Genomic DNA, 15,468 nt, shown 5'->3' on the forward strand with positions numbered 1-15,468 from the left:
CCACTTCTTTAGATGCAATCTCAAATTCATGGAGGACATGCCGTTATTCTTTGCATTTTATTTTGTCAAACGCTGAACTTAAAGCACTATGCTTTATCAACTGTTTTTCACACCCCTACCGAGGCCCTACCTTGAGGTTATAATCTCCAAGATTTTCATTGATGTGCCCATTTTTAAAGCTATTTATGGTCCACCCTTTTAAGCAAATGCCAATTCATGTATTTACATTCTGAATTTGCCTCTCAACACTGTGGTCTTCATTGTTAGTGGCGGACTCCGCCACCTAATTCAAAGGAAGATGACGCATGGCTCATGTAAATATCTGCCTCAATATTTATTGTTCACTCTCCTACCTATCAGAGCTTTTCGCATTCAAACATGGAATCGTTAGGGTTAACACAAGTGTTTGCTACTGCACAGACTGAATCACAATGTCTGTTAACAAAAACTTCCGGGTAGAAACCCCCAGTGTCATATACACAAAATGAAGCAGAGTTAAGCGAATGCTGCCTCAAATGGTTTGATTTGAGCCAACATAAAAATCCCATTCACAACAATCAATGTTATTTAAGTGTACAATACATTTAGCATATTTTCACTGCTTTACCTTGATGTCAGACAAAACTCTCTGACGAGGAACTGAAGCCGTTATCTGAAAGCCACCAGACTCCATTGACAAAACAATCATTTTAGAACAAAGGAGTTGCTGGTCTACTGGTGCCTTGATCACTTAGTGTTTAAGGTAAAGCAGTAAAATTATTCCACATATAGTGTACACCTGAAAATAGCATCTTTTTAGGTGGCTAAATATGTTTTGTTGCAGCCCTAGCCTCAGCAGTACATTGTTTAGCTCCCATGCCAGTAGATTAGGTTCATCAAAGGCATTAGCAAAGCAACACAGTACAGAAAAAAGGCACGGCAGAAATTTCAAACAGGTTGGACCAACGTGTTCAACAATATGTCTTTTAACGTTAAAGTTACGTCTGAAAATGACAACAGAAATAAACAAGTTTGCCAATTTAACTTATCCTCGCATTTAAAACAATACCGAGTTGTCTACTCGGAAGTGTTAGTGCATCATCACAGTGATTTGGTCCATTATACCATACTTGCTGTTACCAAGCTGAATACTTCTTCCATCCCTCATTTTTTAGCAGTGCCATGTAGCTCAAAAAAGAATGATGTTATGTTATTATGCCATTTCTCAACATAAAAGTATGCAATAACAATTTCCTGAGAGACTAAGACATATTAAAACTCAATATTCCTCTCCTTAACAGCCATTAATTTTCTGCGTGCTGCATTTGTGATGCTCACCAGCTGTTTTCTTTAGGTAAACAAATCCCTTCAGCTCCTCTAAACACATCAATGTGCGACTACGCAGGCACTTATGGCCCACTGTGGACGTCTGTCATGCTTTATTAACCTGCTTCAACAACACACTGATTTAGTTTAAAAGTTAGCAAGACAGAGGCACTGCACTCTCACCTTCACAGCACTTCACTGTGAGTGAAGTTCATTAGGGGTGCTCTCTTAAAATGTCAGCGCCTTTTATTAACCCCGGAGCCAACGAGGCCGCCACGGTTTTTAATTAGTGCGTGTTTAAAGCATGTTTGCCTTTTTCAGAGGAAGTGGCGGATGCATACAAAGGGCAGAGTAAGGCTGAACAGTCAGATATTAACACAGCTAGAAAGCTAATTAAAATGCAGCTTAATGAGATCACCGCTACAGGCGTACAGTATCTCTCCACAGTGTCCATAAATTGCTGAGTGGAAAAACACTTCTTCATGTTGCTGCACTGTAAATTAGTTTGTCTCTGTCAAAGGCGGGGGGATTTAAGATGCAGAGCAGAGGGAAAGTCAAATTCAATGTAAGTCCTAAATAACAAATCTCAACGGACAGAGCATAAGTGCTGCACATTTCTCCAGTCAACCACGTTACTCACAGAATAAATGATGAGTCCAAAATAAAATAGTGGGAGATTAATATTTGATGCATGAGGCATTCAAAATGCAGCGGCATACAAAAGAGATGAGACGCTGGTTGCCCCGAGTCTGACTGAACAACCTCCGAAAAAAACATTTTCATATTCAGGCTACACATTTATCAGGACAGTAAACATCTTTTGACTTGTACGTTGAAACTTTCTCTACTTTCAGGCCGTGGATGATAACTCTACTATCTCTCCATAATTTATTTCTCATCTCTGTCTTCCTTACTCAAACTTTTTCTATCCAACAAAACAAAGCAAAAAAAACCCCCACCGCAGCTCACATTTCAGCTGTCAGGAAATTCTGGGGAGGAACGCTAACACTTCTTTAACAGCTCAAATATTTACTTTTGTTTGAAGTGCAGGGAGACAGGAAGGATAAGATAAAAAGTGGAGCAGAGGTTGACAGAACAGGTGTGAGTTGAATGAATGTTAAAATGTGCTGCTGTCTCATCTAAATGGTAGAACTACATTCACTGAATAGGAATCCACTGCAGTGGTAGCAGAGACAGTGGAGACAGCTTTATGGAGATTCATACCATTCAAATGTTTCATCACTCATTCTGGATCAACAGGAAATGTGTGGACTGCGTGTACTAAAGACGGGTGTTGTTTTACATCAAAGCTACAGTCGGTAACTTTTAAACTTTTTTCATATCTCACGCAGATCTAAATGAGACAGATAATCTGTGAAAATCAAACTCCTCTGCCTTCTCTATTGCTTTGTAACATTTCTAGTTGCCTTTCTGCATGTGAACAAAAACAACCAATCAGAGCCGACAAGTCTCTAACGTAGCTGTCAATCATGTCAATAGCCCTGTTTCCACCAAACACTGTCAGTATGGTACCTTTGGAAACAAAAGTAACCCTTCAGACATGGTACCTAGACCCTAGGTGGTTAGTGGTTACATGAGCCTCAATCCAGCCATAACTCAGCCCTGAGCAGAGCAACCGTCCGCTATTGACCAATCGACAGACTGCAGTGTTCACAGCTCCACCTTTTAGTACCAGATCTGTGTGCAAAAAAAAAATGGGAAAAGTATGGAATGGTGCCATTGGTACCATCCACAGCTTTTCACAGTGGAAGCGGAAAAAATGCGCATCTAACTGAACTATACCGTACCGCTCTGTTGAAACGGGGCTAATCTCTGCTCATGAAGTGCGGTCAAACTGTCAAACTAGGCAGCACTAATCAAATAGCAAGATTCTGTTACTGCATTCCCTATTTCTCGCTTCAAATGTTTTCAGAAACATACAGTACAGGCCAAAAGTTTGGACACACCTTTTCATTCAATGCGTTTTCTTTATTTTCATGACTATTTACATTGTAGATTCTCACTGAAGGCATCAAAACTATGAATGAACACATGTGGAGTTATGTACTTAACAAAAAAAGGTGAAATAACTGAAAACATGTTTTATATTCTAGTTTCTTCAAAATAGCCACCCTTTGCTCTGATTACTGCTTTGCACACTCTTGGCATTCTCTCCATGAGCTTCAAGAGGTAGTCACCTGAAATGGTTTCCACTTCACAGGTGTGCCTTATCAGGGTTAATTAGTGGAATTTCTTGCTTTATCAATGGGGTTGGGACCATCAGTTGTGTTGTGCAGAAGTCAGGTTAATACACAGCCGACAGCCCTATTGGACAACTGTTAAAATTCATATTATGGCAAGAACCAATCAGCTAACTAAAGAAAAACGAGTGGCCATCATTACTTTAAGAAATGAAGGTCAGTCAGTCCGGAAAATTGCAAAAACTTTAAATGTGTCCCCAAGTGGAGTCGCAAAAACCATCAAGCACTACAACGAAACTGGCACACATGAGGACCGACCCAGGAAAGGAAGACAAAGAGTCACCTCTGCTTCTGAGGATAAGTTCATCCGAGTCACCAGCCTCAGAAATCGCAAGTTAACAGCAGCTCAGATCAGAGACCAGATGAATGCCACACAGAGTTCTAGCAGCAGACCCATCTCTAGAACAACTGTTAAGAGGAGACTGCGTGAATCAGGCCTTCATGGTCAAATAGCTGCTAGGAAACCACTGCTAAGGAGAGGCAACAAGCAGAAGAGATTTGTTTGGGCCAAGAAACACAAGGAATGGACATTAGACCAGTGGAAATCTGTGCTTTGGTCTGATGAGTCCAAATTTGAGATCTTTGGTTCCAACCGCCGTGTCTTTGTGAGGGCAGAAAAGGTGACGGATGGATTCCACATGCCTGGTTCCCACTGTGAAGCATGGAGGAGGAGGTGTGTTGGTGTGGGGTGTTTTGCTGGTGACACTGTTGGGGATTTATTCAAAATTGAAGGCACACTGAACCAGCATGGCTACCACAGCATCCTGCAGCGACATGCCATCCCATCCGGTTTGCGTTTAGTTGGACGATCATTTATTTTTCAACAGGACAATGACCCCAAACACACCTCCAGGCTGTGTAAGGGCTATTTGACCAAGAAGGAGAGTGATGGAGTGCTGCGGCAGATGACCTGGCCTCCACAGTCACCGGACCTGAACCCAATGGAGATGGTTTGGGGTGAGCTGGACCGCAGAGTGAAGGCAAAGGGGCCAACAAGTGCTAAACACCTCTGGGAACTCCTTCAAGACTGTTGGAAAACCATTTCAGGTGACTACCTCTTGAAGCTCATGGAGAGAATGCCAAGAGTGTGCAAAGCAGTAATCAGAGCAAAGGGTGGCTATTTTGAAGAAACTAGAATATAAAACATGTTTTCAGTTATTTCACCTTTTTTTGTTAAGTACATAACTCCACATGTGTTCATTCATAGTTTTGATGCCTTCAGTGAGAATCTACAATGTAAATAGTCATGAAAATAAAGAAAACGCATTGAATGAGAAGATGTGTCCAAACTTTTGGCCTGTACTGTATTTTAGTGTACTGTTTAGCTGTAAAATGAGAAAGTTGGTCTGGCTGGTGGGCGGTGCATGGTACTTTGGTTGACTGTATCCACCACAGCTGGGTCACAAACTTTTTAATGAGCAGAAGTTAGGTTAGACTCTTCTCAAAGTCAAGAAAGGATCCTTAAATGGCTGAAATTGAAGGAAGCTACATCATTGAACCCCACTGGACAGTTCCAATGATTCAAGTGATTCTGATAAAACAGAAAAGGTTTAAAATAAATCAGTCACAGCAGAGAGCTGTTTCAGAGCAGCACAGCTCATCAGATCAGAGCCACTATTCACATTACTGTAGCTGAGTGAGCGGTGATACACATTGAAAATATGGAACTCTTTGGAATCACAGTGTGATTCTGTGCATATACTGTTGACTGTGATTTATAACCTTTTTCAGATATTGTCTTTAGTCCACTCTACTACCTTTTGACATTTTATAGACTAAAAGATTGACTTAATACAAAAAATAATCTGCAGGTGCACTGATAATGACAATAATTGTTAGTTGCAGCTTTAGTGAGAGTGTGTTGGGAGGAGTGAAGAGATTCACAGGTGAATCCTTTGAGATTTAAAAGTGTTCCAACCTGTTGAGTCGATGGCACCAGCTGCAGTTGAAGTTGATCTGTGAGGTGATGCACGAGCTACAGCTGGTGAACTGGAGACAGGCTGGAGAAACGAAAGAGCAAAACAGGTCAAATCTCAATTTATACAATCAATAGCTTCACTGATATATATAATAAGGAGAATAATGTCCAAAAGCCTGCACTGCCTGAGCCAAAGACTGTAACAATTAGTGAATCTTACTGGGTAAAGGCAGCATTTCCACGGCTGTAGAGTTGGTGATCCTCGTCTTTGTCAGCTCCACGCGATGGTATTCATAGATTGTCCTTCGCCTTACGTCTATATTACGGAGAAAGAGGAGACCGAGTGAGAGCACAAACAAACCATCACAAATCTCCCACCCAGAGATAAAAAACTGGGACAAGTGGCCCCTGAAGAAAGAAGGAAGACAGCAGGAGGCAGAATCAGGTCATATGGGATGCAACCACAGCACTTTATTTCTCCCCTCTCTTTGTGCCCAAACATCAGCCCACAATCTGGCAATGGACGGTAGCAATTTCCCCTGGGAGTTGATATCAATCAGACCCTGTTGAAAGGCTGCCTTCCCAGTCATCTGTAACAGCAAGTCATCAGGCGGGGAAAGATGGAACGATTGATAGGATACATCATTGACTCTCATTGCATTCTGGCCCTTATAGCTCATGTGGGCCAGTGTAAAATGGGCTGCTTGCTTTTGCTGGCCATGCATCTTCACTCCCATCAGTGGAAATGAAAAGAGAGGAGGGTAAAATGCAGCCTTTGTCAAAGTCAAAAAGCCTCTTATCCTGCCTAGCATCTAAACAGATCTGATAATAACTCCTTGATGCTGGTAATATAGTGGTTAATCTAAACCTTAATTGGATTGTTGTGTGACTTCTCTGCAGGCGTTCTAGGAATGAAACAGTAAATCCACAGAATAAATCACTGAGATGCACTGCTACTTGTATCCTGGCATTACTCAATACATGACATTTTCTATAGCACTTATATTTGCTTGACCAATGAACTACGAAATTGAAATTCAATACACCAAACTGTGGCTGTGTAACATACACAGCAAGCAGTGTATTGCAAGTCTTATTCATCATAGAGTAATATGCTGAACTAGTTTCAAAGTTAAAGGAGTAGTTTGACATTTTGGAAATAACCTTATCATTTAGTAAGATGAGAAGATCGATACCACTCTCGCACATGTAAAAAAACAACCAATCAGAGCCAAGGAGTCTTGCATGCAGTTATCAATCATGTCAATCACTACTCATGAACTGCAGTCAAACTGTCACACTAGGCAGCGCTGATCAAATATGAATCAAGACTCTGTAACTGCATTGTCTATTTCTCGCCTCAAATGTTTTCAGAAACATATTTTAGTGTACTGTTTAGCTATAAAACTGTTTGTGACCCGGCTGCCATGTTGTAAACAGCAAAGCCAAAGCTAAGCACTGCCCACCAGCCAGAGCAGATCATTTTCATTTTATAGCTAAACAGTACACTAAAATATGTTTCTGAAAACATTTGAGGCAAGAAATAGGCAACGCAAAAACAGAATCTTAACCGATACTTGATCAGCACTTCCAAGTTTGGCAGTGATTGACAGCTGCATTAGAGACTCTTTGACTCTGATTGGTTGTTGTCTCTCAGCTGTTGTGAATTCCTGCAAGGACGAGGGACATAATTTGTTTTCCACAGACTGTTTGTCTCATGTACATTTGTGTGGATATTGTGACGGTTTCAGCAAATATGAAAAAAAGTTATTTTTTTATACAAGTTACCAACTATAGCTTTAAACATGTGACTTTGATCTTTGTATAATAGATATTTACATAATAACAATGTATGATGTAACCCCTGGTTAACAGAACTAAATATCAGTCAGACCTGCCTTCAGAGTTCAGGTGGGGTAAGGTAAGGTAAGGTAAGGTAAGGTAAGGTAAGGTAAGGTAATGTACGGTAGACTTGTCCCTAAGGGGCAATGTGAGATACAGACAGTAGTCATGAATACAACAAAACAGCCAATAAAATACAAGCACACAGAATCCAGTTTCACACTGTCAGGGGTAAATCATGGACAGTTGGTGGTCACTGCTGGTTGAGATAAGCGATAGCAGACAGGACAAAGGACCATCTGTAACGCTTAGTGCTACATTTAGGGAGGCAAAACTTCGGCCCTGATGGAAGTATCTGAAACTCAACATGGAGGAGATTTTGAAAGACTGAGACCGAGCTTTAGAGGTGGCCATCACAGGGGTTTCACTTACAGTAGAAAGGCAATGGTAAAATGAAAATATAAAATAATTAATTTCCTTTTCCAGCCAATGATTGTAGAAGGCAAAAAATTTCTTAAATCACACTGCAAATATGTATGTAGTGAAATAACCAGCAAGCTACTGCAAAATGCAGTTAAATACTGGTTTTATCACATGTAGTTCACTACTCCCCAACACTTCAAATCACAGCAAAAGAAAAAACAGTTTATGCAGTTTTAAGGACAAAAAAGCAAATAGGAGTTTTTCTCAAAAGGTTTCACCATCCTTTCAACACTATTCAAGGTTACTTTCTTTGCTTGGTTGAATGAACTGTTGGCTTTGCTGGCTACAGAGTTGTTCTTCTCATGTGATAGGATGTTGTTTCCCTGCAGACCTGCTTGGTTTGATTACACACAAGACAGCTGATCAAAGCAGCAAATGCGAGCCAGCCCGGTCTAACCTGAGAATAAGACCGCCCTTCCTTTCCCCTCCTCTCTTCCCCTGGTGCCCGACTTCCTTTTGCCTCTAGCAAAAGGATTATCAGGTGCCTAATGACACGGTGGGGGCCAGAGGAAGGTCAGTTCCCCAGCCTGAGGCTGCTGATGTGTGGGCAGAGTGTACAGCCTCGCTGGCCTCTGGTTTGTAGTCGGAAGGAAGCTGCAAATCAGATCAATTATAGCCTGTTCTCAGCCACAACATAAACAACGCCTAATGAGGATTTAGCTACCTTCCACTGATGCTATCACACAACTGCTCTCTTAAGCTATAAAATAAAATGAAAAATGCCTGTGTTTATATCCTGGCTTTGATTAAATCACAAAACCAGGCAGCCTCTTATTGCTTATTCATCCATATGGAAGAACTGCATGGAAATCAATAGAAATGTAATGTGAAGACGTTGAGTCAAAGATCAATGCTGAAATGGCACTCTGGCACTGTCTGCTCATCAGACAGCACTCTGGCTGTTTGTACTGTTACACAAAATATTACAATGCATTCGATCGACCTCTTTAACCTCACGATTTAACTCTTGGCTTGACGACACCTCCAACATATTATATCACAATGTTTCTTCTTCAGCTGAGATCAGCTGTGAAAAACCTAAAAATGAAATCACAGAATGACAGTCGCATGTAATTAATAGCTCCAGTCTTGGCATCTCCCCGCCGGGAATCAAGATTATTAATCCAGATACAGCCATGAAGATATAAAAAGGGCGGAGGTGGTTTTGGCTTCATTTGAAGAACTCAGTGTGACTGATTATGCATAATGTAGCACTGATAAAGTATATTAAGTCCTGGGTCTTCACATGTGCTTGTACCTGACCTGTTAATTACACATCCTGGCCACGGGACACCCACAAATTTTCTCTCTCCTCTCTTTCTTTTACTGGATGTCTTGTGCTGCCTGAAGGCACTGTAAAATGTTTTATTTGAGCTCCTAATCCGGGGCAAAGCTACAGTGGGTTAAAAAATGTTCCCCCAGTTGCCATGGTTGCCATGCAGTAATTGGCTGCAGAGACACTTAACGGAGTTGAAGCACTTCCTCATGGTACAGCCTGCGGCGGTCATGGCTCTCCTCTCCGTTTTATCTCTAAGATTAAGGCTTAATGTTCTCAGGACATGGAAATTTAACAGAAGCCATTTATTAATCTGGCATGACTGTCTTGACACATGATGAAAAATGTGTCAAAATATTTTTCTTTCAGCAAGATAAGAGTAAAATGAGATCTGAAGCAGATCAAGACAGATCCAAAGCACACAGGGATGGGTGTTGCAAACTGGCATCCACTATAAACACCAGAGCTCCTTTCAGACATGCACTGCAACCATGAACTTATCTAGACATTACCTAAAGGAGCTGTAGGTAAAAACGCAAATGTCCGAATCAGTTGGACTGGACATTAAACATACTTAACCCTGCCAACTCCCTACTAGTCATGTAATGTCCAGTTGAGCCCATGCAGGAGAATTCACAGCAAGTGAGTGGGCGTGCTGATGATGTTTCTATCATGTGACTGGCGTGAAACTGGAAAAATACAGACTTTTGAGGGTGAAGAAGAAGGGTCATTTACACGAAGACGCCAACGGAAATGTCTAACTGGAGAGACAATGAGATTCGGGAACTTCTATCGGTAAGGGCTGTTGCCAAAACTGTCAGACAAATTCAAGGAACAGCAGGAAACTTGGTTGATTATGACCAAATTAAGACCAGCATTGTAAACAAAACACTGCAATTCTGAAATGTACTTTTTGCATCCTGCCTCCTGCACCCTCTATCCAGGCACCAACCCTCACCTTCCAGTAGGTGAGAACGCAGCTGACACGGACAATCTCCTGTTGTTACATGCGTATAAGGGAAACTCCGCACTCAGTTTATATGAGAAAAAGCCTCATGACACTTGCATCAGATAGCGGTTTCAGTTGACTATGTGTATCTGTCTCTATCAAATAAACCATAATAACCTTCATTTTTATCAGATAAATGGTAACATTTCTCACCAAGAACTCTCAGCTGCATCTTATCCAACCTACATGCAGAGTGCAAGAATAAATGGTGACTTGAGGTCACGATGTAACCAGCCAACAAAGATGCACTAAATACCAAAGGACAAGTGGGCCACTATGGCATCCTACATCTCCACAAAAACTGCTGATTCTTGCTTTTTTCTAAAGGTTAGCCCCATCATTAGTTCCATCTATCTCCTATTAAAGTGCCATTTTCTATTATTTGTATCAATATAAGGACTCAGAGCCTTTGATGTCACATGTTGCATCCTTTGCTGTCTCCACAGTCTCTTGCTGCACAGCTCATTGAGCACTTCAACCTCTTTGGACTGACAGGTGCACGATGCAAATACTGCCCTTTTGCTTCAGACATGGACACGAACCATTGCACTTTGCAAACATCACCTGCTTGTTGCACGGCAGGAAAACAAAGCCTTGTTTGTTTGTGTGTTTCAGCTGTTGCAAGAGTTTGATTTTGTTTACAGTGACTGAGGGCAGTCCTAGCAATCAGCTCTTCATTAAAAACACATGTTGAAGCAGTGTACATGAGGCTGCTGTGAGACAAATAATACAGATTCTGTGACTTTGACTTCCCAAAACCAAAAACCCAACAGCAAAAATGTAGAAATGGATTTAACAGTGTGTTTGTCTGCACTAAAGTGAGCTGGCAGCTTAACACGACGGCATCCTCAGCCAACGATAACCAAGATAGCATTAAGTTTGCCAAACACAGCGGTCAGCCCACATTCCCAACAGCATTTTGTCTTGTAACGTTAAAATTTAAAATATAGTATTCCAAAAGATGAACATTTATGGATGCTAAGCAGCCATACAAGGTTATGTTAGAGTAAAATAACATTCTGTTTTTACATTTTGTTTCTTTACTTTATTGTCTTCTCCACTGGTCATCTTTTGGTAACTTTCTGCCTGAGACCTGTTAGCTTTAGCTTCAAGTCTTGCGTGCATGTTCAAAGTCAAAGTAAAATGAAAAATTACTTATTAACTCTTTAAGATCACATTGCTGGACATTTTGTGCACCTATTTAACCATATTTGCAAATGAATAAATAATAATCTTTTTATTCACGTTTTCAATCAAAATCCAATCTTGACTTCTTCCAGTAAAACAATATATGACGTCTGCTTACATGAGCTAGTACCAACCAACTTTGACCAATAATATCATGACATCCATCCACCCATCAATCAACCTGCAGCTTTTAGCCGCACAGAGCTAGTAAGCTAGCTAACAACAGCATGCTAAATTGGTTTGTATTCGTTTCCCCAAAATTCTGTGGTTACAGACCGCTGGCTAGAATTTATTTACTGTGTGGAAAGTAATATCTTTGACAGCTCCAGATTTTAGGCGAGGAATTTTAAAGTGGACTGCTTCAGCAACTAATGTTACTTGAAGCAGATGATGGACTTTGTTTCTCTCTCTACTACTATCCTGGCAGTGTTTCACCCATAGACATATATATGTAGACGCCACACAGACTGTGTCAGCCTGTTGCCTGGATGTCAACAGCACCGCCATATTGGGAAGCGCAAGACTAACCTGTAAACACATGCAAGCAAACAGGGGAGCTGCAGTGTTTCTTGATAAAAAATCCCCGTAACGTGTATTTTTCTCAATCAATTGCAATGAGTCATTTTTATATGAATTGGTTTATGAATCTGTGGTCAGTGGGGCATGCTTATATATCTATGGTTACACCGTCAGGGCCTGAATTTTCAACTATCAAACCTTTGTTTTCATTTACAAAACAATATTGCTGAAGTCTATTTCATTCCTTCATTCATCAAATTTATTCATCCTAAACTAACGCTGGGGGAGCTGTGTGTGGAGCCACTGGCTTGTTTTGAGGCAGCAGGCCACAGTAGCCCAGCTAAACTCTAAACCAGCCCACATTTAAACATTCTAATCAAATGTGAAGGATTTGATTTTAATCCCATTTGTGACTGTACACAGATCAACTATTCTGTTTCACTGGAAAAAACATAAAAATGCAGAATCTAGAGACGCTCTAACTTCAGTTTCACTTCGACATTGTGACTATGTTTACAGTATTCTCAATTTTTTAATTAGCTAGCTATAGCTGTTAAACTCTGCCAGACAGTTGTCATTTGCGCTAGCAAAACTGAAAGTTGTTGGCTAAAATGAGAAGCCCGCTTTGGTCTGCCTTTGTTTCACCAATTGTTTAAAAAATTGTGAAGCATTTATCCAACTTACAGAGTTAGTGCTTCCTAGCTAACATAAACCAATAAAACGTGCTAGTGACATACTGACATTTGACATTTCCAAATCAACAACTAGAACGGCTTGTATCATGAAGCTGCTTTCTTGTGTGAAATCAAAAACTTGTTTCAAAAATTACATAGAATTTCAATTGTAATTGAATTAGTTAGCATTCATTTGGGCAACATATGCTGTTAAATTGGCTACTGACATTTTAAAATCAACAACTAGAGCAGCTTGAAATGTGAAGCTGCGTTCGTTCACCTCTGTGTGAAACAGAAGACTTGTTTCAAATATTATGAAGAATTTGGAGCAACAGTAACTAAGAAGGGTGGAGCCTAGCAAACAATGTCACATTACTGTCTAGATAGTACGTCCAGATTTGTGAAAACTCCTGCGAGATTTCATGTTTCAGATCATTTTTACTCAAAACATGATCTTTCCCTAATCCTCCTAACCATGCTGCTTTATTTGAGCCTAAACATGACCAGATCTTAACAACAGTGCTCTGATGCCATATAACATCAGGACAAAAGTATTGTGAAGCAGCTCGTGAGAGTTTCGCAAATCTCTGGTCACCATCTCGTCATGGCCAAATTTAATGCAATGTATGTAAAGGAGGGCAAGAAAGGTACTGTATTTAGTTATTTGCATCTTCATGTTGAGCTGTATTCAGCAGCGTAGTGATAATTTCAGATGTGTTATCAGAAAAGGAAAACGGGCCTGACAGAAAGAAGAAAACTCACACTCCTCAGAGATGTCGCTCATGTTCAACACAAACACCTCAGTCTCAATCTGCTTCTATTCAAGATTTCATCACTCCATAAGCAAACAGCAGCACATGCTGGTTTCATCATGCTGTGTCAGAGGCATCAAAGGCAGCTTGGTTTATGAAGTCCAGGAGGACTGCGTTAAAGGGTTCAATAGACAAATCACCCAGTGCCAACTAAAACCTTCTAGACAGAGGTTTTATAGGAAAAGCCTTCAGATGAGACAGTCCATATCAGAAACTCCCACTACTCCAAGAAGCTCAAGTTTTGCAGAGTTGTTTTACTTGCTTCACATCAGACTAAAAAAACATTAATTCTCAGAACATGTTCGGCTGTGATCGCCTCCCCATCCAACATAAAGATGCAAAGCGAAGGACGAAATAAAGCCCTTCTTATGTACTGGGTTAAAGTTACATGTTATTAACTTTGAAATAAATGTTATCCAAGTTTTATACACATAATCAAAACAGAGTTTAAATTACTGAATAAATCATAACTGACAACTCATTATTGTGGCAGACTTTGAATCAGGGCCCATGGCAGAGAGAGAGAGAGGGAGAGACTGACTGTGGATAAAAATGTTTGAAGTGTCTCCCCTTTGCTCGCATTTGCTTTAAATTTAATGGGCCTAAATTGCAGTAACTCAAAAGCAAATGGGAGAGGCAGATCTGGAGCTGTGCCCACAGCTCTGCCCACTGAGAGAGGTGAAACAGTGTTGGAGAAGAGGTGGTGACAGTTGGAGCTAAAGCAAAACAGACGAGGCTGAACTCAGAGCTATGAGGCACAGCTTAAAAGGGTAAATAAAATCTGATGAAACAATACAGTCAGTCAGCTAAATGACCCTTTGCTAAGCCCCAGCCCCCATTAGTTACAGCTGAACCTTGTAAAAGCATCTTAAATATGCAATTCATGACCACATACATGATATCATACTAAAGACTGAGGCTTAAGCTTCATGTCCCAATTAGCGATGATGATCCATGTACAGTAGAAGACAAAAGATACATTGTTCTTGTACTGTAGGGTAGAGCTAGCAAGCCATAAAAATTAAAATGGTAATTGTTTCAACCTGTTTGGATGCTGGCTACAAAACTAAAATTAACCCCCTCACAGTTGTATGCCTCCGCAAACCAGTGAAGGTTCTCTCACAGTTTATTCTTTACATTTTACATGTATGTGAAAACACAGATGCTTCTCACACATCTTCCCCCAGCACAGCACAGAAGATCTATACAATCAGCACAGTTTCAAGGTGGATAACCAAGATTAGTGTAACCAATTAATTATCTGACCGAATGTAACCCCTGTAACCCCTTTTTGCAGAACATTATGATGTCACAGTGAAGTTGACCTTTGACTTTTTAGACATAAAACATCATTATTTCTTCATTTTATCCTACTAGACATTTGGGGTTTTTTTTGTCAAAATTAGCTTATGAATTCTGGATTTATTGTGAGGTCACAGTGACCTTGACCTTTGACCATCAAAATCCAAACAGTTCATTCTTGAGTCCAAGTGGGTGTTTGTGCCAAAGTTGAAGAATGTCCCTCAAGGCCATTTTGAGATATTGCATCCACGAGAAGACAGATTCATGGTCAAAATGACTTTGACTTTTGACCAACAAATTGTACTCAGTTTATCCTTAAGTCCAGGTGGACGTTTGTGCCAAATTTAAAAATAATCCCCTCGAAGTGTTCTTGAGCCATCACGTTTGCAAAAAATGAGACAGATGTTGTCACAGTGAGCTTAACCTTTTACCTTAACCACCAAGATCTAATCAGGTCATTATTTAGTCCAAGTTGGCATTTTATCCATATTTTAAGAAATTCCCTTAAAGAGTTCTTAAGATGTTGTGTTCATGAGAATGGGACTGTCGGATTGATAAACAACTCAAGAACATAATGCCTCCAGCCATGGCTGTCACCAGCGCAGAGGCATAAAAACATCTGGTCAAAGTGACACAGAGTTTAGATTTATGCGTTATTGTTTATACTTTTACTTTTACAAGAGAGAAGGCTTTGAGGAGGAGTAACAACCAACAAGTTCTGCTATTGTAACACTACCTCAGGTAACAAGTTTGGCTGGAATTTCTTGAGCGTAAACTTCCCCAAATCAAGCAAATGTTAAGCACATATGTTTGAGATAAACGCTCTTGCTCTTGTATTTTTGGTTTTGTAAAGGCTACAAAAAGGCATCTTACTACAGT

General features: G+C 40.4%; 1 protein-coding gene across 1 annotated transcript in view; it reads right to left on the minus strand.

The window, feature by feature from the left end:
- The window catches only part of plxdc2b (plexin domain containing 2b), a 148,696-nt gene that overhangs the window by 31,441 nt on the left and 101,787 nt on the right, over positions 1-15,468 (minus strand). Inside the window, exons 8-9 of the mRNA XM_049565009.1 lie at positions 5,705-5,800; positions 5,485-5,566 (exon numbers count right to left, since the gene is read on the minus strand). Of these exons, the coding sequence (XP_049420966.1) occupies positions 5,485-5,566; positions 5,705-5,800 (178 nt within the window). The remainder of the gene's footprint in view (positions 1-5,484; positions 5,567-5,704; positions 5,801-15,468) is intronic.

This window comes from Epinephelus fuscoguttatus, linkage group LG21 (assembly GCF_011397635.1).
Source record: "Epinephelus fuscoguttatus linkage group LG21, E.fuscoguttatus.final_Chr_v1".
In the NCBI taxonomy this organism is placed as follows: Eukaryota; Metazoa; Chordata; class Actinopteri; order Perciformes; family Serranidae; genus Epinephelus; species Epinephelus fuscoguttatus.